The 19,385-nt window shown below is 33.8% G+C and overlaps 1 protein-coding gene across 2 annotated transcripts; it reads right to left on the reverse strand.

Annotated features, from left to right (window-relative positions):
* Nucleotides 1–547: 547 nt before the first annotated feature.
* LOC105324985 (E3 ubiquitin-protein ligase TRIM33) lies at nt 548–9,494 on the reverse strand. Of its 2 annotated transcripts, none has more exons than XM_011424290.4 (9): nt 9,085–9,494; nt 7,234–8,904; nt 6,012–6,123; nt 5,404–5,464; nt 4,933–5,246; nt 4,399–4,528; nt 3,821–3,895; nt 3,321–3,473; nt 548–1,581 (listed from the first exon to the last, which is right to left on the reverse strand). In XM_011424290.4, the coding sequence occupies exons 1-9, from the start codon at nt 9,299–9,301 to the stop codon at nt 1,366–1,368; spliced, it is 2,949 nt and encodes a 982-aa protein (XP_011422592.3). In that variant the 5' UTR covers nt 9,302–9,494; the 3' UTR covers nt 548–1,365. The 2 variants fall into 2 exon arrangements, with proteins under 2 accessions (XP_011422592.3, XP_011422593.3); XM_011424291.4 differs by having other exon boundaries at nt 7,315–8,904; nt 9,085–9,493.
* Nucleotides 9,495–19,385: the final 9,891 nt, after the last annotated feature.

Raw genomic sequence — 19,385 nt, forward strand, 5'->3', positions numbered from 1 at the left:
CGAGTCATATAAAAAAAAATATGGACAATGTAGTCTAACAGATCCTGTATTAAAAAAATTTTCTCATGGATATTCTGTTTATCATTGATCCCTTTTAGTCACAGTTTAGTCATTTCACAAATTAAACATTACATTTCTCAAGAAGATCTAAATCAAATTGGATATAAACCTACATCAAACTTTTGAAGACAAAAATTCAAAACAAAATATCTTTTATGGCCAAATGTTTTTTAAGAAGAAGATTTTTGAAAAATATCAAATTTTCAATAAATCCTGATTATTTCTGTGGCCCTTTATTTTAAGAAACTTGAATCCCCTTTACTCATTGATGTTCTGTGCCAAGTTTGGTTGAAATTGGCCCAGTGGTTCAGGAGAAGAAGTCGAAAATGTAAAAAGATTACAGACAAACAGAGGGACGGAGGACAAAAAAGTGATCAGAAAAGAACACTAAAGTAAATCCCCCTCTCCTTTTCCCCCTCTGTAAAGGAGAGGGGATATAAAAATGTTTCATTTTTCAAATTTGTACTAATGATAACTCAAAATCAAATCAATCTAAAATTATTTATTAACAATATTTTTCACTGTACAAATAATGTACATAAAACATGTACCAAATATTCAATTCAAGAATTAAGATGTTGCGATAGATGTTCCTGTGTTGTCAACAAATATCGGAATACTTTTTCTGTGTAGAAAGTTTTAACATACATGGAATTTCTGAAGAGGTCCCTTTATAAAGCTGTCAGTGCACTGTGAACATTGTTACATTGTTAACATGATATTAAAGTACAAATAGAAATATTATACATGTAAGTATAAAAAACCCTAAGATGAACAATCAAACTCATAAATTATAATGATTTAAGTATTTACAAAATTGCAAAAACAGTGATATCACTCACATAAAACACATTGGTCTCTTGAGGAATTCTGGTTTTAGCTGGAATTTGAGACTAGTAGGTTTTCATTTACTCCTGCAGATGTTTAAACATTTATCCCAGTTTCAGTAAGGCAAGATGCACATTTTGTCCACAACATAATTATCATCTATTGCTAAGAAAAGATTTCTGAGTTTATGTGTACTCATCTTACATGTTTGTCTTCATCATTGCCAAATCAGAGAACGTCACTAAGTGCATGTGCACTGAACTTTTTTGCTAAGGCTGACAAAATGAAACATCTCTATGAAATTCAGAATATGTTCACTGGCCACTTGTCCATCCTTTTTTCTTAACTTTCCTTTTAAAACATCGTTAAGGATTTTATTGCGACAATCGTCTGCTTTAAATCATGTAGATCAATGCCGTGGAATTCTGCATATGTCTTCGTCATTCCCAATGATTAAATAAAACATCGCTATGAATTTCAATGTATGTGCAATGGGTCAACACTTGGGTCTTCTTCATATCGCTTCTTCTTCTTCTTTTCCCCTGGACCCCCGTCTGATGCGTCACTGGTGGGTGTGTCCGTCCGAGTTTCAAGTTCATCCAACACATCATAATAGCAAGGTAAGAACTTCTGCACCAGTCTTTCAAACTCTTCATCCAACATTTTACCTTGTACATATATTGGAGTGCCAACCTATAATTCAATATAAAATCAATATTTAAATCTTTTTCATTCAAATCTAAAAGCAAACTTAAAGAAATATGTGTTGCATGTATCGTAAGAGTATTATGTCATAATCAGCAATAGTTGTAAGAAGTTGCATAAAACTTGGTTATAGAATCGTTTAAAAACCCTTTATTTTGAAGCTGCTCAACAACAAATTAACCATTCAAACAATCTTGATACTGGCAGTTTGTGAATAACAAGTTTATTTATATGTAAATTGCTATTGGCAGTTGCATACAAATCCCTTTTTTTCACAATGACACTAAGACTCCACACAATTGCATTCCAACACACCAATTTAATGGCAATCCTGTTTTTCCTATACATTTCAGAACATTGACTTCTATAATATAATTTGCTTTCAGTGCATTTTGGAATTTGTCTTTTCATTTTGCAAATACATTTGTACATGATCTTTAATAAATGTACTCTTATGTAAATTATACAATATCTTTCTTTCCCCAAGAACAAACAATTTCAAGGGAAATGTCAATATTTATGGTAGGGGTTCACTGTTTTCTTTTTTTATTTTGCATGTACATATACTTACTTTTTATTTTGCATGTACTTATTCATTAATCAATAATATATATGTACTCTTATAGAATCCCTTTCTAACCCCCCCCCCCCCCCCCAAAAAAAAAAAACAATCACAAGGGAGATATTATAAATCTTTATGGTAGGGGTACGCTGTTTACAATAAATCTCCAAAGACCTTTAGCTTTGCTCCTCTTTTGAAAGTCTTTAAAATATACAAGCACATTTAGGTACATTTTTCTCCCTCACCTGGTCAATGTATTTTGTCAAAATCTATCTATATGGGAATTGTGAAAGAAGAAATAATGTACCTCACTGCACTCATAAGAAATTCTATAAAATGCAAAGGTCCATATGTTACTCATTTGTGCCATGTGAGTCACATGACATAGATTTTGGTAAGTGTGTTCAGTGTTACTTTATATGCCATTTACCTTAATTTATGAGAGTACATTATTTGCAAGTTGTATCATCAGATTTACATTTCTGCTAAGTCCCCCTCCCAAAAACTATTGAGAATTTGGTGATTAAGTCACGTGATATGTAAACAAGTCTTGTCCAATCTGCTCAATTCCTATCTACACATATTGTCTATTGTACCAAGGTCAACCCATTCTATTCATTTATAATTATATTCATTTACAGGACAGGGTCACAAACTAGAACGAAATTCACTGTTACAAGGGGTACAAATTCATCTATAATGTAACAATTATAACAATAAAAAACAAGGGCACCGCTTATTTGACAATCCTCTCATGACATGAATTATTCTAGGAGGGAATTCATTATGTAGAAAAGTACATGTGAAGGTATCATACACAAGTACAAATCTTAAAACCACTTTGAGTTCAGAATATCTGTTTCATCCTTATGACCCTATTTCCAAGCTTTGTTGTTTTGTTGTATATAAATTGGAGTTGTTGTTGTTATTGTTGTTGTTGTTGGGGGAGGAGGGGGGGAGAAGACAACTATGACCTTATTTACACGCAATCAATTGCTTGCATACTATTATAAGGAAAATTCTAAATATTCTAACTCCAAAAACAGCGTGGTAATGTATCCTAATTTTTTGGTATTAACAGGTTTAAATACAAATAGATAAGGAATAATTGATCAAGGGAAATTATTTAAAGCTGAGAAACGTCTAGTGTGTCCTAAGTACATACCGAGTTATAGGTGAAACAGTTCTTGAAGACCAGTTTACAGTCCGCCAGGAACTCCTCCACAGTGTTGTAATGGTTGAAGTTCTGCCGCTGTAGTTTGGATCGGATCTTGGAGAAATCTATAGGTCTGGTGATAATTTTGTAATAGTTTGGGACCTACAAATAGAGTCATGGACTTCAGACATCTAAAGCAATTCAGAAGTCAGACAGCTAGTATACAGAAAATCATTATTATTGAAACTACTATATTTTTGCTATATGAAGGAATACAAAGATACTGTATATCATGTAATTTCCACAATGATGTAATTTTTGCTTTTTTCGCAATCTCTGTCAAATCACACAATAATGAATACACAGAAATTATATCTTTCTATAAGAAACTTTTGAAATCGCAAAAATTAACGGATGAAATTAAAAATGCTACATATTTTCCCCATTTTCTCAAATTTTGTGACACGCGAAAACCCCCCAGATATATGGTAAATGGAGGCCCTACATACCAGTTTACTGACGGGTTCATGGAACACGGCACTCTCCTTGTTGGTAAATAACTCCAGTAAAATTCTCTCACAAGCCTGAAAAGCACAAATAATCATTACAAGTCTTTAACATGATTATATCATGAAATGTCACACCTACAATGTCTATATCAGTTGAAGGCAGATTTACGAAAATTATAAATAAACATGAACAACTACATGTTTAATAATTGATATTTTTCTCAGTTGTTTGAAACATATTAAAACTTTAATCAGAAAAGAGTCATTTGAAAATATTTTGCATTAACAAAAGTGATATTTTTTTGGAAACTTCTCTGACATTACAAGGACAAAACTGATTAGAAAAAGATGGATAACTCATGCTAGACTTAATTCCTGAAAATCAAATCAGTGTGGCCTATATTTCTTAGGTCACATTTTTTTCTTTCAATCAGAATTCTCAAAGCTGTATTCATCCAAACTGTAATTGCCCAAATTACTATCTAAAACTCATTATCATCATTGGAGAGTATTGCTCTGAGATTGCCTCCAATACTCGACCAACACAATCAATAAATAGCCAAGAACGTCCCTCATACCTTGAGTTCTTTTTCTGTGAGCCCAGAGGGAGCCTTGCGTTTCCCCGGCCCCATTGTTAGATCCTTCTTCTCTATTTCTGCCAGCACCATGTCTTCTGCATTGGTGCACATTGTGCACTGCCACTCATCACTATGCAAAGAAAACAAAAATAACTGAAAAATCCAGTCACTAAAAATTGAAGATTGTACAAGCAACCGGGTATGTTTCAAAGGAATTCAATTCTGAATCTGACACACATATTATATTTTTTTCACTACTCTTAATTAAGATGAATTTAACATTCCACATCCCTTTTGAAGGAATAATATTCCACTTAATTAGAAAACGACTTGCTTAAGATATTAGCCTAATACAAAGAATTAGACTAATTCAAATCATAAAATGATTCTTAAATCATAAATTTAAAAATGTGTACTTTTGAAAAATATCAAATACGATATTAGTTTTCATCAAATTTTGATTTAAAGGAAGGTTACGTATGTAGCATCGCAACATGGTGATGCAATTACCTCCCTTTGTGACTAGCACCATACCTGGGGAACTCCTTAAGCTCTGGTATGTGACACTTGAGGTGATAGACTTTGGGACACTTGTCACAGCATAGGAGATCCCCGCCATTCTGACAGACCGCACAGTAATCCTCGTTAGGGTCATCATCCTTATTCTCCGGCATCTGTTTCCCGTGCGAGACGCTCAGATGACTAGAGTGCACTAAAGGCGGGGGAGGAGGGGGTGTGGCTTGTGAGCGTTGAGGGGGTGGGGTTCTTGATGGTGGAGGGGTGGATCTTCGCAGTGGAGGGGTGGTTCTTGGTAGTGGTGGTGTCCGACTTTTTTCAGACATGGAAGTCTAAAAATAAAAATATTAGTGTCCTTTATTTGTGTCAATTTAACAGCATGATCAAAATCTAACACACCCTATTCTAATACAGAATAATATATTAACACAAAAAAAATACAGTAAAGAAGCATTAAAACACTGAAAATTAAAGTCATAAAATACTTACAGACTCATTGGAGGCAAATTGGCAGGACGGAAGCTGTTTATCCTCTCCTTTTACATAGGACCTGCAACATAAGAAAATAAGAAATCTTTAATCAGTGACAACATATTTTTAGAGACAACGGGAGATTCTGGTCAATTTTTCAATCTGATGGAGCTTAAAGTTCTAATTTCCAAACATTTTTCAACTGGTTATAATTTTGGCATGAAGTCCTATGCAAAAATTAAATACATTGGTTTAACCTGAGATGGTTTTTCTTGTAATCCAGTCACTTTTAATTTAGTTATTTCACCTTTAACATATTTTATGAAATATAGAAAGGCTTATTTGATAGCACAATATGACACAATCTGTTGCATATGTATTTAGTAACAAACATATTTTCCAATATATATATTATATAAGCTCTTTCAGTTTTAATTTGCTTAAATGAGTTTAGATATTATATGCAGTGGCTGTGAATCTTTTCATGAGAAATACATGTACAAGCTTCAAATATTTAACTCTTCTCAATGTAATAGTCATTTCAACAATACAGCAATGACAGATACATTTTACTGGAACTTTTGCCCGTTCCTCAAATTATAGGTGTGATGTGTCATCCTACATACCCAGCTACAGCAGACACCGGTGTTTCATGTCGCGTCTGATTGCTGGATCTCTCATCAAATCCTGCCCCTGCTGGGCTCGGTACCTTGCTATGGTGTGAAGCAGCCTGGGGACCTACAGCATAAAAATGTACAAGTAGAGGTTACATTCATCCCAACTGTTAACAAACACCTACGAGTACTTCAACCTGAACCCAGCAGAAATCTACATATTCTGTAGTACAAATGTACTTAAATACATTCTAAGTAAATCAAATACTTAATTGTTAATACTTTACTTGGGGCACATTTTAAATCATTTCTAAACATTTAGTGATTACATCTACTGACAGAGCAAGGAATGATGAATAAATGCAAACAAAATATCTGTGGGGTAATGCTCACAAGTGATACCCCTGTTATAATGTGAATAAACGAAACGAGCAAAGTGACCATTTAACCGGAATTTGACATTGAATTTGTTAAAAAATGAATCCCACTATATGGCAAGCCTAAACAAAAAATGTGTTACAATTTCAACCATCTGCAATGAATGGTTGCTGAAAAATCTTTGATGAAAATTTGTTCGAAAATTCAAAAAGGCTAAAAATAAACAAAGTTTTCAGGAAGTTGACATCTGATTGGTACAAAATGAATCCCACCAAATGACATACCTAAACATGGAATGTGTTAAAATTTTAAGCATCTGCAATTAATAATTGCTGAGAAAAATGCAACAGAAATTTGTTAAGGACAGACACACAAGGGTAAAGCAGGATACCCTCACCCCCTTTGGAGTGGAGGTATAAAAGCAATTTCTTTTGAATTCTAAGAAAGACTTTGTTTATGTCAATAAAAGATAAAATATACATATCTTATATATTTCCTTTCACTTTCAGTACAACACATTAAAACCTCCACAAATACATGTACATGTACTACACTAGTATTCATGCTAGACTGATTTGTCATTTTGATACTATGTGCAAGAAATATGTGATATCTGATGCAATACACAACATTATATTGATATATAAAAACTGGCCAAAAATAATTACTGCATCAATTTTTTCAATCTTAAGGTTTGTTTTCAACTAAATTCCAACATATTTATAAACTTGCTTTCCATTATAATGCATTTAATGTCATATCTTTTTTTCATTATCAAATATAGCATTAATTACTCAACCATGCACAGAACTGTTGCTTGATTAGCTTCACATGTGACACAGCTCCCAACAATTACCTGGTGAGCCCTGGTCAATGTGAGAAACGAAGGTTGGTTGATGAAAACGGCTACCCATGTCAACAAAATTCCAAGATTTACCCGATGTTTGGCCTTGCTGTGATCTCCCTGCAATGATTCTGTCTGCTGCGGAACTTGGACTGATAGAGGACCTGGCCTGATCCCCAGGGGAGACATGTGGGGGTGCCATTCCACCGACTTGACTCGCTGACCCAGAGTGCATGCCACTGTGGGAACTTATGGGCAACTGCATCCCACCTCGTTGATCTGGCCAGATTGGTTTGGAGGTAGGTAATTTTTGTTGTGGCTGCATCATGTTGGCTGCAGGTGAGTTATGTGGATATCGAGTTGATGGCATGGTTCTCTGTGAAGGGGTGCCATTCACAAGATTGGTTAGATTGCGCACAGACTGGTCAAAATTCATTTGGTTCGGAGGAACCTGTGGCTGGTAATTTGAGGCCCCTGAAACCTGGTCTGGTCCTGGCTGACGATTCAACATAGTGAAAAATTTCTGAGTCAGATTTCTCTGCTCGACCTCTGAGAGGTGGCCAAAGTTTTGTTGGATGCGAGGTGGAATGGTATTCCGACTAGTGTAGTAGCCACTCGCACTGGTTGTGCGGTTCTGCATGGCAGGCTGTGGGTAGACATTGGGCTGACTGGGTCTGGGTTGGACTTGTTGAGGACTAGAGGTCGGTCTTTGCCCTGGGGGTGCGGGAAACTTGTTATTGTCTATCACCAATGTCCCGGCTTTGTTGATGTTTTTCAAAATGAAATCTTTTTCATGCTCATAGGATATGGAATAATTGAGAATGCTTGGGTGGAAAGGAATTCCATTGTTAGCAAGCACTCGTAATGTTTTCATCATCACACCTTTGGCATAGAGAATAGATGTATCGTCACCAACAGTCAATGCATTTTCTACAAATTCAATGGTGTGCTTCATCTTGTCCAAAGCTTCCTTCACCAAGCGCTGTTTATCAGATATAACATTGGTTTTTGTACTGACATACTTTTCGAGATACTGAATGAGATTGTCCGTGTGTTTGTTTACCTCTTTGGTGATGATTTCTGCCACATCTCTCATATTCTGACAAACATCATTGAGTTTAGATTTAAGTTCAGTGTTCTTTGATGTTAAGATTTTGTCAGCTTGCTGGTAATTTACTAACTTTTGTTTCAATTTAACAACTGCATTTTGAATGTTTTCCCTCTGTTGCCTGATTGCTTCTGATAGAAACTGATACTTATGGTCTTTATGTTCCTCTAATTGACAGTCCCTACATGTTAATTTATCACAGGTTTCACAAAACAATTTAAGCTGTTCATTTTTGTGCACAGTACAAAACATGATTTTCTGAGGCGTGGAATTGGTATCATCCTCAATCTTTTTGGCTTCCTCTTTTGATTGAATCGTGTGGTCTTTTGTAATGCGAACACGTCGGTGTGCTATCACACACTGGTCACATAACCATTCTTTACACTCAACACAAAAAGATGTGGCTTCCTCATTTTCATCACACCCTGTACAGACATGCCTGTCCTCTTCTTTCTCTTCTTCATCGTCAATTAAATGTACAATGGGTGCACTTTGAACGAACAAGTTGTCCAATACCTTGGACTTTTCAACTGTAGCGTTACATGCTGGACACAATATTGTACAGTTCTCAGCTACTACAAAGCAAATAAAAAAAATCATCAAAAATTAAAAAAATACAGTGCACTATATCACATTTCTATAAGGACTTTACGAGTTACCCCTCTTCGTACAAACGCTTCACCACTACTGCAGCGGTTCAAAAGTCATGGAAGGATTTATTTCATAACGACGATCTTAAAAATCATTATAAATACCTGTGGCCTCGCCTTTTTCATCCGGTGCTGTGTCGACGTTTTCTCCATTTGGCCGTTTCTGTTGAATTTGCACTTGAAACAGTGAATTCAAGCAATTCTCACACAAAGTATGTAAACACGACAACAATTTCGGATTTTTGTCTTTTAATTCCGAAGCACATAAAACACACACTTCCAGATTACCATTTTCAGCTATTGGTAGGCTTGCTTCAGCCATTTAAATTTCTGAATCAATCCTGTATCATTCATAAAAAGCACTAGTTTCGCTGCAGAACAGTTGTTTCACTATCTCCGAACCTACCGCCATGAGTAGAGCCTCACTCTGAACGACAGGAAGTAGCAGTCTACAACGCTGAGGCGGGATCAATGAGGCGGAACTTGGCGGATCATTTGATTGACACGTGTCATAAATAATTTTTGATAAGTCACGCTCTTGGCATATGTTATCATCAACAACCTCATACAATCATGATTTCATTCATCAAAGTAGATACTTTGTGTCATGTTTCAAGTGACTCATCGAATCACGTGATAGTTTGCGTCATGATTGTGTCAGGAGATAGCGTCACATTAAATCACGCGCAGGTAAAAAGAGGAAAATGGGTGGGGTAAGTGGAGTTCCCTGAAAATTTAATGAGCTCATGAATATGATTCCTTCATGAATTATTGGTAACTCAACTCAATATGAGTATATAAATCCACTGATGAGAATCGTTGTATTTTTTTTAAACTTTACTACCACATAGCTTAAAAAAAGACCAATGACCTAACGTCACCTGTACTTTTTGAGACATTGTCCTTTGAATAGACCAATCCACATCTTACAAAAGTTTCCCTTGGCCGCCATCTTTGGGGGGAAAACCCTTGGGTTTCTCACAGTAGCCTTTGTAGTTTATAGGTTTGTAACTTTGTCATTTTACAATAAAATTCCGTTTCCGCTGTGTATTTTGATTGCCACAGGATGGGACAACCCACACATTGAAGGAATAAATTAAATTCAAAGCGATTTTATCACAGGATGGCCATATATTTGGTAGCATAAAGAAAGGAAAAGTGTTTTTTTTTCCTTTTGACCTTTGGGTTGACCCTGCAAAGGGAAACAACTTTTGCAAAATGTGGATTGGACTTATTTTTAATATGTCTAATGAATCCCTTTATATACTTTCACAAATATGATTGTGATTGTGAATTGAAAAAGTTTTTTAAAATACAGTAAAAAATTACATCTGTCAAATTTTGAACAACCCACTTTGGAATCAATATATAGTTACCAAGCAAAAAAGAAAAAAAAAACAATCGGATTTAAAAAAAAAAACAAAAAAACCCAACATTTACTGTTATAACATGAATTACTTATAATGACCTTATTCTGCTGGCATTAAATTTATATGAGGTAAAATTTTAAAATGCTGTGGATTGATAATTTTGAACATTTTTCAATTATTTTTTTTTGCATTGCATGACATACATGTAGAATTACTGTTCATAATTTCGATATCACCAATAGAATATTTTTAAATTATATTTATTTAAAAATGAAAAACTGTAATTTGTTATCAATGGCTGTCAAAAATTATTTTATTGCCAAAGAAAAATAACAAAAAGAAAAGAAAACATAGTCCGAATTTCCTCTGATTTTCTTCACGTCTATTTTTCTTCCAGTTTAATTCCTTTAAATGATAGCAATATCTTATTTTACTTCAATATAAATTCATTATTTTAATAATAGGTGTATATTGTACGTGCCATTTAGAAAAAAAATTTCTCATGCTTTTGAATCTTTAATTGGAATTTGACAAATAAAACTATGATTTGAGTTAACATCACTACTGATTTGGCTCGATATAAATTTTAGTGAAATTTGATCCTTTATAGCCTGAAAGTAGCAATTTTATTTACTTGTAGTGGCTCCATGGTGACAGCCAACCTGATTTTTTTTTATAGATATTAGCAGCGATTTTTTTTTCATTTTGCAATATTATAATTCGTAAATTGCTTTCCGGGCTTTGACTATTATACACAGTGGCTTTATGGGGTCTACAGTCCAACTGGCTGAAAATAAGTTTAACACATAAAAGGACCTAATATAGTACGAAAAAGCAACATACAAGCAGCCAAATCAATTTATATAAAAAAGGATATTCTCATGAACAAGTATAATAATTTATACATATTTTGTCATTAAGTTATATCTTGTTACATTTTGTACTTTTTAACTTGACAGAATTAAAAAAAAAATATAAAACCTAGTTGTCAAAATCCACCTGTAAAGTAGAATCATAGCAAGGGACTTCAAATATTGGAAACAAATTCGAATGGTGTACTAACCGATCTAAAATTAAAATAGATGCTCTATTCTTTGCGCAAACATTTATCTCAAAAGTCATTGGATGAATACAACTTAGGCGCAAAAATTCAAAACGCCATGACGCACGATGTTTACTTCCTCTGCATGTTTAATACTATAAGCATTTTATTTTTTGGGGTAGTTTAATTAAAGATACATCATTTAGATTTAAATAAAACTACAGTATCATATTGGTTACTCTTAACTACAATATACATGTATTAAATATAAAGTATGCTTACAATATCTAGGTATTTAAGATTATTGAAATATCTTGCTAAAATTGGTGGAAGCAGAAACTTGGGACAGTATAATTGGTCTAAAAAGTCACGTGACCAGGCGAACAAAACGTCATATCTCCCGGAGAATAAATATCACATTATACCTTATCGGACACAGCGAAATTTTTTAATTTTAATTTAATAAAAAAAGAAACACAAAACCGAATATCAAAGAAAATTAAACATTCATGAGATATTTGCTTTTTAAAGGTTGGAAAAAAAAAATAGAGCCTGTCGTATTTTGTATTATCTTATGTTCTTTAGGTATAATAAAAAATATTGCATATATGTGTAACCAGATAGCAATGATATGACCTTGAATTGTTAGTATTACAAATCGGTCATTATGATACTTATGTATACCTTGATACTGTGCAATTAATTGTGGTTATACCTTGATACTGCGCAATTAATTGTTGTTATGATGACTAACAGAATGAACTTTGTGACTTTTGTAGCACTGCGCAGTATTCCTAAATGATGTTATGCATTCAAGTGTAGAATGCGGGCACAATAATATCCAAATTGAGAATTTATAAACAAGTTGTCATATTTGGCGATCCTTTGTCTGTATCGATAGCTCTGGTACTCTACACTATTCATGTATTGCATGTTTTATATAACCTTTGTAACCCTTAAACCCATGTACTTATGCATACTTCTATATACACGTATATGACCTTTTAATATTGTACGTAAGCGATGCTTCATAATCAGGCGGGAGACTCAAAACCTGCATCCCTATACTCTTAGTCCTAAGTAAGGTTGTGTATTCAGCTACGGAATTCGAGCACATTAAAATCCAAATTGTTAATATCATATAAACAAGTTATCAACAAATTGTCATATTTGGCGATCCTGTGTCATGTAATGCTTGTTCTATCTGTTTAACCTTTGTAACCTTTAAAGGGACTTAGACATGATTTGAGATCAATTTTTTAATGCATAAAATGGTCTACTTGTGCATTTTGAATCATTGACCAAAATTTGAATGTTTAATGTCAAGTTACAAGCGAGATTAAGAGGGTAAACAATTATTGTTATGTAAACAAAGCTTAAACAAGTCTTATGTTTGTTTACAAATAATATTAAGTAAAAGGAAATACAATTTCATTGCAAAAATGACTAGTGGCGAACAAGATAAACCGATTCAATGTGTTCATAAATAAAATAAAAACAAATAAAAAAGCACCATTTAATTAAAACCTATAATAATACAACACATATGGAAACAATAACAAGACTAGAGCTTTGTTTACAAAACAAAGACGTTCATACTCTTAATCTTGCTTGTAACTCGATATTTGACTTCCAAATTTTGAGGAAGCATTAAAGGGACATGGTCACGATTTTGGTCAAATTTTATTTTTCTGCTTTTATTATTTACAATGCTTTAGGAATGCATTTCTAATGATCAAATGAAATTTGGGTGCCAGTCGATGAGTTTTAAGCAAGATACATGGCTCACAATTCTTCGTCATGTAAACAAGGCTCGTGCCCTGTTTTTGTTTACATAGGTTCAATATACCAGTAAAAATTCTTTTTCAAGCTGATTTGTCTATTTTCTTATTCATATTAATCATAAATAAACAGTTCCTAATGATTAACACATTTATTTGAGGTCTAAAACTGGAATTTTCACTTCAACATTCAAAATGTAAACAAACGCTTTGTTTACATAGCGAAGAATTGTAAGCACTGTAACTCGCTTATAACTCAACAAATGACACTCAAATTTTGGTTGCCTATTAAAAATGCCTTACTGAAGCATTGTAAACATTAAAATCGAAAAAAAAAATTTTGTCCAAAATCGTGACCATGCCCCTTTAACTATGCCTATATTAACCATTCTAGACTTTAAAAGTGGAAAAATAAAATTTGGAATTATAATCGTGTCCAAGTCCCTTTAAGCCATGTATGAATGAATGTCTATAACTATGACCTTTTAATATTGTACGTCAGCGATGCATCATACTCATGTGAGAGACTCGGAGACTCAAAACCTGCATCCCAATCCTCTTTGATTGACAGTTCTGACAGTTTGTTTTGTTGCTGTATTTGGAAATAAAACATAACTCTGGAATTTAAAGAATAAATGTTCACTCATGATCATCGTAGATGGGCCCAACTAGTCGGAATTGTTAATCATAAGTAAAATGTTATATAATCCCCTGTAAAATGATGTTAAAGCAGATTTTTGATTTTTGGGATTATAATTTTGAATTTGGATTTAATTTCACCTTAAAACTTGGACTGTTATATTTGATTTTGTAACTTTGACAAACCTATATGATCATGATTTTTAATAAACTGATTGTGAAACTTCTATTGTACTTATTGTTTCCTACGTTTGCACCTCAAGGTAATTGAGAAGACGGACGTCTTACAAATGTTCGGGAAATGGGAAGATTTCATTATTTATTCCCTCAGAAATCTCCTTGTGCTGATGTTGGAGTCTCTGGTTGATACTGGATGTGATGCAGATTTTGCCATGAATTACTCTGTTTGTATTTTTACCTTACCATCATGCACTAAATGCATAATATTGTACAGTGTACTACATATACATGTAATTGAAATCACTGCTTAAAAACTATTTTCCATTCCATTGTGAAATCTTCTTGTTTTAACCTTTCTGTGAACATCCATCAGTTTTCCTATAAAATAAATGCATAAATTAACTCACCTTGATAACCAAGAGTCAACTTGACACATTTTAATGTCTGGTTTTAACCGGATATATTTGGTAAAACTTCACTTCTTCTATGTAAGTGCAATGTTAATTTTGCAACTCTTCCTGGCCAATTACATGTCATCAAATTTTATTACTTATTCACCGAGAAGTTTCACCATACTCTCGAACCATGCCAGACCGAAACCAGAAATTTATTTCAGCACCATAAAAACATTGCACTTGTTGAACTAAAGACAAGCATATTCACAAAATGCTATTACGATATGCACTGTTAATAAACAAAATTAATCAATCAAAGAAAGCAAATGAACAGCAAAGAAAAAAGGTTTCGGTTTGGTTTTGGTTTTGCAATAGATTACGTAATAAGTTGATCTAAAACCAATTATTCCCCATTAATGCATTATTATATATATCTTACACGAACTTGCAGATTCAACAACTGCGCTTTGATGTTCAAAATGAGTGAGATGTTACTTGGAATTTCTTTTTTGAAAACATCGATCTTTTAATTAATCATGGAAAGCTTGAAACACTAAGGTCCTTTCCTAGCATTCTTCCTCTAATTCCAGTTCTGTAAAGGCAAGACCAGTAAATTCAATCTGTACGTTTCATCATCATGGTGGTTTATGTGTTAAAAGCAGACGAATTTTGATTGGTTAGAGGACCCAAATTAACATCATGGCTTCATCCGTACGATTACCAATAATATAGTGAATATGAAATATTCCAGTTTCTTAAAATCAAGTCGATTGCATGCATGTCGAGTAACATTCACAGGCCCTCTCTTAAATTTGAACTAAAACTCAAATGATAATGCTGGCAAATCTGGATGTCCAACGGTTTACGATTTTTTGATACTTTCGTGTCCGTTTACGTACGTTTTTTGTTGTCTAATTTTGAAAATCGAATACGGTAATGTTCTATGAGGATTGGTGAAGTCCTTTCATCGACATTTATGAATATGTTTATTAAAACACTGGAATAAACACCATCTGCGTTTGCTGATACATGTTGGCACACATTTTGTACGGCATCCATTGGCTTTCTTTGCTGCATTTGACCTTATCCTTTCGTTGGTGTTCATTGAACCCGAATTTCACTGTCAGTAAATTACCGATCGTGAAATGAATAAACCAGACTCGCTCTAGTGATTTTCGTTTTGTCTGACACGACCGACATATATATTTGTTGTCGGTTAATAACCGGATTTTACCCGGTGGTGGTTGTTACTTAAGTAGTGTAGTATGTAGGTTGATAGTTCTTGTCTGGTAATCGATCGGTTATAATCCGTCCATACTATTATATATACCTCAAACCCTGATCGCGATATTCCCGAGATGACCGCGCTCATATATCAACGGACAGTCGACAGTCGGAATGCGTTCTGTCGCACCTGTTTGACGTCTATATGCGTTGTTTGGTGAGTCATGACCTAATATGACATGATATGATTGGGAATCTTAAAAATGGCATGTAAAATAAATATATGTGGACTTTGTTATGAGTATCAGAGCGGGTTAAATTTCTGCCATTGCGAAGCTTCAAGCCTTGAATAGTTTATATTAGTCACCATCAAGCAAATGCTCTTCAGTGAGTTCATATGATGCCGTTGGTTCTTTAATCTTAGAAACTACTAGGGGATAATAATTACTCTAGTATTTCAATACAATGAACACAGTTTAAGGGGGCTTGGTGGTCATCAAATTAACCAACAGATCTACCTTAAATTTAGAGAAATGAAGTTTTCAGCTATAAAAAATTTCATAAATATTAGCTTGGAAATTTTAAATATTTCCCTATATCTTAGTATAGAGCTCTTCTTCCTTAGGAGATCAATAACGTCTAAAATGGCCACGACCATCGAAGCCTCTTAAAGAACATTCAAGACGCTTCTCGAACAGTATTAGAAGAAATGCACGAGTTAACCATGTGGCCTTTAACGTCTGATCGGGAAACCAATTTGGGTCATCCATGTTTACGTCCTAAATGTGTATGGAATGTTAGGATTATCAAACAGAGGGCTATATTAATATACTGGTTATACAACAGATGGTCTAACTTCCAACCTACCATTGCAAATCCCCAAATAGACAATTTTTTTCTCAACATAGAAAATTAGAAGTGACCTCATTCCTGCACGACATCATTTATGTAGTGTAAATATTACATCATATATAAACTGAACTTTTCCATTATTTTTCTTTTGATTAAACATGATTATAGGGTCATTTATACCTAGTCTTCTTCTGGTGCATGGCTAATGTCATAAATTCAAATATCATATTTTGTAACAAAACCTTTTTTGCTCTAGTGAAACTTTTGTATGTCGCAGTTTCATGTAATTATACGAAATCAGTTACAAGTAGTTGATTCTTCGTAATCAATGAATCAGAATTTTTTTTAATTCATGAAACCTTAGTTGCAGCTCGTTGAAATTTGATTTTGATATCGATTTTGAAAACAGTTTCTTGTTGACACTAATGGTCTACTTCTTTCTAAAGCTATGGATGATAGAACCGGTTTGGAAGATTTGAATTCCCCACCAATACATTCTGGTTTAACCGTATGTACCGCAGAGGTTTTATCAAGACTAGACTTTACAACTGTATTTAAAGGATGGCCAATTCCTAGAAGCAGAAAGTACCTGAAGAAAAGAAAGTGATGAAAACTCTCAACGGACACAGAGATGAAACACAATACCCAGTTGAAATGAGTTTGCAAAATTGAAATTGGATAAAAGCACACTAGAACAAAGTCCTTTTCATTATTACAATTTTAAAATCTCATATAAACCCACTTGGAAAATAAGTGCAAGTACTTATCCCAGATCGGAAACCCAATGTTAGTCTTAATCTTTTCTTAAATAATGTAGATATTTTTTTTAACCGAGATCTTTATCGCTTATGATAATCTTCACTGCAAACATCTTTGTCTTACTTTTAAATCTTACAAGGAAATGGTTTGACAAATAGATGCGACATTTTAGATTAAAGGACGGCCTGTAATTTTCCTGCATTTTTTCAGCACGAAAAGAAGACCTTTTATCGTTGTAGTACAACGCATTGCATAATATAATGTGACAGTTTAAAAGTGAACTAGAAAGCTAAGTATATATAATAGCAAATAATTTGATTATTAATGAAATCGATAATGTTTGGACAATGTTTAATTTAGATTACAAATAATTTAAAATCATCACATCTTCCTTTTTTAAGGAAAGAAGTATCAAGAGAGATCTTTGAGAAAACGATTTTCTCATGTCCACAGGACAAGACTAAGCTGTTACAAAGAATAATCACAGAGAATGCCTCGAGTCTCTCAGTCATTACAGCAAACCTTGATTCAATACTCTTTTTGAAAAACCTGGTTTGAATAACTAACATACAACAGAAATAACAAAAAAAATTATCCTAGTTAATAGCAAATAATGGATTTTGCAGAATAAGATAATTTGTAAAGAATATAATGTTGTAATGATGCACAGGCTGATTTGATATTGCATAATACGTATTGACGCTGAAGCTAGGTGAAGGTAAAGGTTGTCATTGCATAAAATTGAAACCACTAAATGAATGGTACGGATAACCACCGAGCAAGATTCAACACAATCAGTATGCAATGAGAATGAATCTGAATGTACATACTTCTATCCAATACATAATTTCTACAAATAGTCTCACCGGTTAAACCCGGTTTTAAATAGACAAAAAACGGATGATACAACGCTTGGAGTTGTGCCAGAGGGTTAGTGCGTACTGGCTTTGTTTTTTTATCTTATTAACATGTACTGGTCGATATGGGATATGGATCTAAAGTACTTTCTCGTGGCAATAACTAATTGGTCCGTGTCGGCCATTGGAAGATCAATGAAAAATGTTGTGTTTAAATTCTGTTTATAATATGTGTATCATCATCATCATCATCATCATCATCAGCAACTACATCATCATCATCATCGGTAACTCGCAATTTGTTTAATTTAGGTCAACATTTTATGATTTAAGAAGGGGCGAAAATGGGATCGAAATCAGCAGGCAATCTTCCTATTTGAGCCCTCTCTAGCTGTTCTCGACCGACAAGTTGCCCGTTCACCCATGCAATAATAGATATATAGGTTCTAGCAATTAACGAATGACATTTTTATACATTGATATGTTTAATATCTATCTGTTACACAACACTGTGTTAACCTTTATTTATTATTATTTCAAATCTAGCAAAACAGTGGAATTGTGTTTATCCTTTAAACCGAAAATACCTTTCGGGATATTACGAATCATTCATGAAACAGGCATAAAATATATTTTGAGGCTTTGGCATGTGATATGGATAAGTTTACATTTGGCACGTTTCCATATATTTCTTGCATACAGATAGTGTACTAGCTCTATGACAGACGAATTGACGGACCTAGATATTGGACAGGTCTATCCTATTCTAGAAGAAGTGTCTGACGTGTTCTTACAAAATCAAACTGCACTTATAAAACCAACATCTAAAAATAGATTCTTTCCATCTTGACACGTGATCAGTGCAGATAGTAACCTGTTTTCGGTTAACAGTGCTATCAAAAACTAATGGAGTTTTATAAAGCTAGCAGAATATCTGGCGTGGAATGCAATGACTCTCAATTTTACCGAATTTACCTGGTGTCTTTTGTTTGTTGCAGTTAACTTGTTGACCTTGACATGGAAACATGAAATAAATGGGTCTCTGCTATTTTATGACGAAGCAGCCGGTTTGCAAGATTTGTATTCACCTTCAATACGTCCTTGTTCAACTTTACTAATGAGATTCTGCAAAGAGATTTTGCAATTGTATTTAAAGGATGACCAAAAGAGAAGAGCAAATTGTATTCTGAAGACAAGGAAGTCATGAAAATCTTGAACATGAAATGACAACACAGTCTCAAATACCATGGCAATGATAATTGCACAACATGCAGCTGAAATGAGTCTGTAAAATTGAAATGGGAATA

The sequence above is a fragment of the Magallana gigas genome, chromosome 5, assembly GCF_963853765.1.
Source record: "Magallana gigas chromosome 5, xbMagGiga1.1, whole genome shotgun sequence".
NCBI lineage: Eukaryota > Metazoa > Mollusca > Bivalvia > Ostreida > Ostreidae > Magallana > Magallana gigas.

Coding starts and splice junctions, on each gene's coding strand:
- LOC105324985 (XM_011424290.4), bottom strand. CDS start 9,301: ATGGCTGAAGCAAGCCTACCAATAGCTGAAAATGGTAATCTGGAAGTG. Junction 5,247..5,403: donor AATTTGCCTCCAATGAGTCT/GTAAGTATTTTA, acceptor TTTTATTTTTAG/ACTTCCATGTCTGAAAAAAG. Junction 3,474..3,820: donor ATGAACCCGTCAGTAAACTG/GTATGTAGGGCC, acceptor CTCTATTTGTAG/GTCCCAAACTATTACAAAAT.